This window comes from Varanus komodoensis, unplaced genomic scaffold (genome assembly GCF_004798865.1).
Source record: "Varanus komodoensis strain SLA01 unplaced genomic scaffold, ASM479886v1 scaffold1, whole genome shotgun sequence".
NCBI classification, from domain to species: Eukaryota; Metazoa; Chordata; class Lepidosauria; order Squamata; family Varanidae; genus Varanus; species Varanus komodoensis.
Genome location: NW_025335268.1, coordinates 67528175 through 67535128, shown reverse-complemented (window position 1 = coordinate 67535128; position 6954 = coordinate 67528175). Strand labels below are relative to the sequence as shown.

General features: G+C 43.6%; 1 protein-coding gene across 2 annotated transcripts in view; it reads left to right on the top strand.

The window, feature by feature from the left end:
- Nucleotides 1-831: 831 nt before the first annotated feature.
- The window catches only part of PM20D2 (peptidase M20 domain containing 2), a 31435-nt gene continuing 25312 nt past the window's right edge, over nucleotides 832-6954 (top strand). Inside the window, exons 1-2 of one of the 2 annotated variants that reach the window (XM_044427758.1) lie at nucleotides 832-1470; nucleotides 1727-1875. In XM_044427758.1, coding sequence (XP_044283693.1) covers nucleotides 979-1470; nucleotides 1727-1875 — 641 coding nt within the window. In that variant the 5' untranslated portion in view covers nucleotides 832-978. The remainder of the gene's footprint in view (nucleotides 1471-1726; nucleotides 1876-6954) is intronic. The other variant, XM_044427750.1, reaches the window with a different exon arrangement.

The following is a 6954-nucleotide window of genomic DNA, read 5'->3' as shown; positions in this document are numbered from 1 at the left end:
CTCAGTGATCCTTATTTCTAAGAAAACTTGCCCACTTAAGAGTGCAATCCTGTGTGTGTGTACCCTGAAGTAATTCCCACTGAGTTCTATGGCACTTGCCCCCAGTTAAGTGTCATTAGCAGGGCAGCCTTAGTTATTTGTTATGATAATCATGAAGTCATGTCCAACCCATCACGACCCCATGGACAACATTCCTCCATGCTCTCCTGTCGTTCACCATCTCCCGGAGTTCACCTAAGTTATTTAAGCATACATAAATGTCTACTACCTGTTTTTCTCCAAGAGTTTTGAAATGATATATATTTTCTCTGTTCTGTTGTTTGTATTGTTTTCCAAAACTAGTTACAGGTATAACATAAATTTCTCCTGTAGAGCAACAAAAACCGTAACATAAATAATGTTCCTAGTCAGGAAGTATATAAATTTTGTCCTTGCAGTTGAAAGAGTAACCTCTTAAAAGCAAGTATCGGAAAAATAGGTAGAATTCGGTTTTGGTGTTCTTGGTTCGGCTTAAAGCCGATATACCTATGAGCAACAAACAGCTCCCTGTTGTTCAAGTGTTGTGCGAACAATCTGGGTCTAGCCGCGCTGACAAACAACAATCCCTTTGCCTGCCAACATATTTGCTTTTTCAAAGGCCAAGCGATTTCTTTTAGCACTGCCTGGCCGGGTCACGTCAACACCGGAGCCTGCGAAGTCCCGCTGCGTTCAGAAGAACAATTAACAGAGCGTTAGAGAAGAGAAACTACATTTCCCAGCAAGCAACAGAGGGAGAAGTCCTGCTCAGGCCGCTAACCGAGGCTATATAAGCGGCTCAGACGGCGCGCGTTTTAGACAGTCGCTCGTGGCTGCAGAGGATAGTGTTGCTGGTTGCTTATTTTCTTCCTCGGGGGTGTCGTTTGTCACCTTGTCTCAGCGGAGGGAACAAACGGCTCTTTTCGGGTTGTTGGGTCCTTCCGTTATTCTGATTTTTTTTCGATGAGGCCAAATGAGGCTGTGGAGGTGCCCGCGTTGGCGGCGCGCCTGGAGGAGCTGAAGCGGCGAGCAGCCGAGTGCATCGAGGCGTCGTCGGAGCGCCTGGCCGAGCTGAGCCGGGAGATCTGGAGCCGGCCGGAGCTGGCCTACGAGGAGCGTCATGCTCACGCCGCCATGACTCGCTTCTTCGCCGGCTGCCCCTCGCCCACCTCGCCGGCGGCGGCGTGGTCGGTGCAGCGCAACTACAAGCTGGAGACGGCCTTCCGGGCGGACTGGCAGTGGGACGGGATCCCCGGCGAAGCTGGCCAGGTGCTGCCTCCGATCCGCGTGGGCTTCTTATGCGAGTACGACGCCCTGCCCGGCATCGGTCACGCCTGCGGCCACAACCTTATCGCCGAGGTGGGCGCCGGGGCCGCCCTGGGCCTGAAGGGCGCCCTAGAGAACATTCGCCAGAGCTCCGCTGCCGGACCCGCCCGACAGGCTCCTGCAGTCCAGGTGAGGCCAGGCCCGGGAGAGAGGCTGCTCCCCCGTCCTCCGGGCACCCCCTGCTCCCTTTCCCTCTATGTGGGGCCTATTCTGCGCTTTCGAAGGTGGTTCTTCGGGAAAACCGCCTGGATGCTTCCCTGAAGGGGGCTCTTTCTCCCCCGCCGCCTGACCCGGATGAACCGGCTTCCGCGCCGCGGGTCTCCTGGGGCTCTCCTTCGCCTGTTGTTTTTCAGGAGCCTGACCGCTGGTAACCTTGTGCTTTCAGGTCACGGTGCTCGGCACTCCCGCTGAGGAGGATGGAGGAGGCAAGATAGAGTTAATCAAAGCTGGGGCTTTCGATGATCTAGATGTTGTTTTCATGGCTCATCCCTCCCAAGAAGATGCAGCCTATTTGCCTGATGTAGCAGAACATGAGTGAGTAAACTGGAACGGGAGGCGCTGTGTGCTTTTTCGGGGTGGGGGAGTGCAGGACGGAGGGCGAGAGAGCCTCTAGATTTTTATCCCCTTTGGGGTTGTTGTTATTCAGCATCATAATTCTGAAAATTGCTTGGAATACCTTGTTCCAGGTGCTTTTATCAACTGTCAACCCACATGCTAGCCAGCATCTAGTTTTTCTGGAGGGCTCCATTGAGAAGGGGGCAATGAATGACAGAAGACCACATCAGGACTGGTTCTCTGGGGCAGCTTTTGGGACCCCCACACCATGCCTGGAGTAGTGAACACTGAAATAACTAGTGAAACTCTCCTGCCACTTTTTCTTTTATACTCCATATTTGTCAATATATTCAGGTATAAACTTCTTTTTGTGATAAGACATGTATAGCTATAATACCTATTATTGGCACTTGCAATGGTGCTGGTTATGTTTACATTCTTTCTGCAGTTGCTCATTTGGAAGCAGTTCAGATTACACATGGTTTTTAAAGGAGTTTGTTTCAATGAATGCTCTGTCATTCTCATTATGAAACTTCTCCGGAAATAGGATCTCATGTTTGCTTACAGTATAGAACCAAAATGTCCTGTGACTCAAAGCAGCATGGTTGAATATTTACCATATTTGACAGGGTCTGTCTGTATTTAGATAAACATTTCTCCATAGGAAACATATGTTATGTTATTCACGAAGTCATGCCCGACCCATTGCGACCTCATGGACAGCATTCCTCCAGGCTCTCCTATCCTCCACCATCCCCTGGAGCCCACCTAAACTCACACCAACTGCTTCAGTGACTCCTCTAGCCACCTCATCCTCTGCCGTCCCCTTCTTTTGTCATCAGTTGTTCCCAGCATTAGGGTCTTCTCCAGTGAGTCCTTCCTTCTGATTAGGTGGCCAAAGTATTTGAGTTTCATCTTTCATATCTGGTCTTCTAAAGAGCAGTCAGGGTTGATCTCCTCTAAGACTGACTGGCTTGATCTCCTTGCAGTCCAAGGGACTTGCAGGAGTCTCCTCCAGCACCACAATTCAAAGGCCCCACTTCTTTGGTGCTCAGCCTTCCTTATGATTCAGCTTTCACAGCCATTCACACCCCTTCATGGATCACTGCCTTGCTGTGGCAAAGGGGCTTGTGTAGTGCAATGAAGCTATGGGCTATGCCGTGCAGGGGCACCCAAGACGTTCAGGTCATAGCAGAGAGCTCTGACAAAAGGTGATCCACTGGAGAATGAAATGGCAACCCACTCCAGTATCCTTGCCATGAAAACCCTATGGACAGTATCAACAGGAAACATATAGACATATTCAAAATAAACAAATGGAAATGATGCTGAGTCACAAAAGGTTTTGAATTATACTAATCCAGATAAAGTATACTTTCTCTCAAATACTCTTTAATGAGGCTTTTGAATGTTAACACACAAACCCAGAATACACAGTAATTGTCATGATAGGCCATAGCAGTATCCTATTTCTCTATTCTATTTTTTGGCTGCCCAAATGCTGCAGGGAAATCACTCTGTAGGTATGATAGCTGTGTTGAATGCCCTCAACATTTGGAAATCTGTGGCATATTGCAGATACTGCAGTGGCAGATGAGACACAGTGCCTTAGTTTTGTTCTTCATAATTAATCACTCACACCAAGAGATTCTGTAATTGTGAAATTTTAGTATGATTGTCATATAGGTGCAGATTTAGGAAGGCCATGGCTGCTTTTCACTCATTAAATTGCTGGTAAATAAAATAAAGTTTACTGTTGGATATAGTGTATGGTTTTCCCATTTTTTAAATGAGCTTACCCAAGCAGACAACTTGTAACTATGAAGAGTGCTTCCTGACTTTTCAACAGTCGCATAACACCTTTATAGAGATTTAAGATAAGAGGCTTGACTTGGCCCTCCTTTGTTCTTGAACAGCTCTGGAATAATATTTAATGCAAAAGCTATAGACTTCAAAATGAATTATTGGTTTTGTGTAAAATCTGAATGATTTAGATCAGTACTATTAATTTTTTAAGAGTGATAACCTCTTTTGAAACTTGTCAGAAGTAAAATCCCAAACACAGTCTAGGTAGCCTTTACTTAATCCCATTGTTTTTCATGCTTTCTTGTAGATGATCTATCAAGATCAGTCTTTTGAGGTTGTCTTCATTTGTGGAACATAATTTTGTAGTGTGAACACAGTATATTTGATACTTTAGTCTCTATTCAAGGAGCAGTAATTGTAGTAATTTGTGGGGGTGGGAAAGAGAATTGATGTAAATCATTATGCCAAAGAATTAAGATAATTAGAAAATCAGCTTTTATTTTAAAATACTTTCAGGTACATTGTTAAATTGTTAGCTTTCTTATCCTTGCCCTTGCCTAACAACAAGTAGAAAAGTAATTTTCCATTATTTTGCAAACTCAGCTGAAATAACTGTGCTGTGGTAGTTGATTTTTGATACTCTTTCATGAGTCAATATTAAACTCACACTATTAAACTGAAAAATTTGGAATTGAGAACAGGTTTTTAAGAGGAAAAAACCCCACTAGAAAACAAGCTTGCTTGCTTGCTTTATTTTTTTATTTATATTAGGAATGTATATCCAGTCTTTTTCATTGATCTCAAGGGTAGCTAACCAGTTTTTTTTAAAGAGTAGAAAATAAAAGCAAAGCGTTAGTAAAAATGAATTTAACACAACAAATCAATTAAAAGAGAGACCAAATATAATAAAGTACCATGAAATAACATTAAAATACTTAGTGCAGAATTTCCCTTGTGCCTACTATATAGCAATGACAATGAAAATGCCTCAAGACCACATACCACAGTTTGGTTCCTGGCAAAGAAAAGAACACAGACTAACTGCAGGTGGTGGGGGTACATGAAGAAGGGCCTCTGACAAATTTAAATGGACTGTTTTTGAGCCATATAAGCATTTTGGACTGCATTAATATAAGTTTCATTTCCACATTATGTGAAATATTAGTTCCTTACTCAGCACTGGTTAGGCCTCTTCTGGAGTACTGCAGCAATTCTGGACACCATATTTTAAGAAGGATGCCAACAAGCTGGAAGGGGTATAGAGGAGGGCAACAGGGATGATCCAGGGACTGGAAACAAAACCCTGTGAGGAGTGTTTGAAATAACTGGCCATTCTTTTAGCCTTGAGAAGAGAAGACTGAGGGTAGATATGATAGCACTCTTGAAGTACTTGAAAAGTTGTCACAAAGTGGAAAGCCAGATCTCTTCTCAATCATCCCAGAGCACAGGTCACAGAATAACAAGCTCAAGTTTCAGGAAGCCCATTTCCAGCTGAACATCAGGAAGAACTCCCTGACTGTTAGAGCAGTACAACAATGGAACCAATTTCCTAGAGAGGTTGTGGGCTATCCCACACTAGAGACATTCAGGGTGCCGCTAGACAGCCATCTGAGAGGGAAGGTTGAACTTGGAGGCCTGCACTGAGCAAAATTGGCCCCAGGGGCCTCTTGGCCCCTTCCAACTCTACTGTTCTTTGGTTATTTAAAGTGTATTTGCCAACTCTTCAGGTGAAAATAAATTCCAGAGCAACTTATAGATGTTTATCCCACAGAACAGCTCCCATCCACAGGCTTAGAATGTGAAGGTCATTAAAGATAAGGAGGGAAGAGAAAAACAGATTCAGACACCACTTCATGCCATTGCCTTCTTATTTCTTTGAAAGAAGACAGGATATCAGGTTTAGTATTGCTGTGTTCATCAGCAGTACTGAAGCCCACAGCATGCGACACATGATACGCTGTAGAAAAAACATTTCTATCTGCTATGAAGTGATAGTATCAACTATTTAGTTATAAATGCAGCAATAAGCACAGGCATTTGAGAATTAGTAATGGAGTAGCTGCCTGCATGATTAAGTTGAGATGGAAATGACATCCTGTGCTTGTAAAATATTAACTATTGTTGCTCATGCTATGGAACTTTGTAGCCTAGTCTGACCATAACAGGCTGAGTTGTTAAGCTGTTCTCCTTGTGTGTACCAAGTACAAACTATTAGGATTATTCAAGGTAATGCTGAACGTAGATGATCCTGATAAACTACATATCCACCAATGATTTTGGTTTTCTGGAAAATAATGCTCTAAATTATGTTATCTGATTTAGCAGGTTATTCTTATTCCCCATCAGAAATTCACTCTCAATAAGAACACAATATAGCTAATAAAATGCAATCCATGTCGAACTGATGTGCAGTATAAATATATCAAACATTTTCTCTGTAGCTACAAAATATTTGAACTGAAATATTTGCTTGGGAGAAATTAAATTAACCATACAATATAGCTTAAATGTTATGTTCAAACACATGCAAATTTTCATAGGGAAATTACTTTATTGAAATATTTGTAAAGTGTAAATATAATCTCCTTCATGGATCTCCTTGTTGTGGCAAAGGGGCTTGCGTAGCTCAATGAAGCTATGAGCTATGCCGTGCAGGGTCACCCAAGGCGGACAGGTCATAGCAGAGAGCTCTGACAAAACATGATCCACTGGAGAAGGAAATGGCAACCCACTCCAGTATGTTTGCCATGCAAACCCCATGGGAGCGTACCAAAAGGCAAAAAGATATGACGCCAGAAGATGAGCCCCTCAGGTCGGAAGGTGTCCAATATGCTAATGGAGAATAGCAGAGGGCTAGTACTAGTAGCACCAGAAGGAATGAAGCAACTGGGTCAAAGGTGAAAGGGCACTCAGTTGCCGATGTATCTGGTGGTGAAAGGAAAGTCCGATGCTGCAAAGATCTATACTCCATAGGAACCTGGAAGGTAAGATCCATGAATCAAGGCCAGTTGGATGTGGTCAAACAAGAGATGACAAGACTGAACATCGACATCTTAGGAATCAGTGAACTAAAATGGACAGGAATGGGTGAATTTAATTCAGATGACCATCAGGTATACTACTGCGGGCAAGAATCCCTCAGAAGAAATGGAGTAGTCTTCATAGTCAATAAAAGAATAGGAAAAGCAGTACTGGGATACAATCTCCAAAATGACAGAATGATCTCAGTTCGAATCCAAGGCAAACCATTCA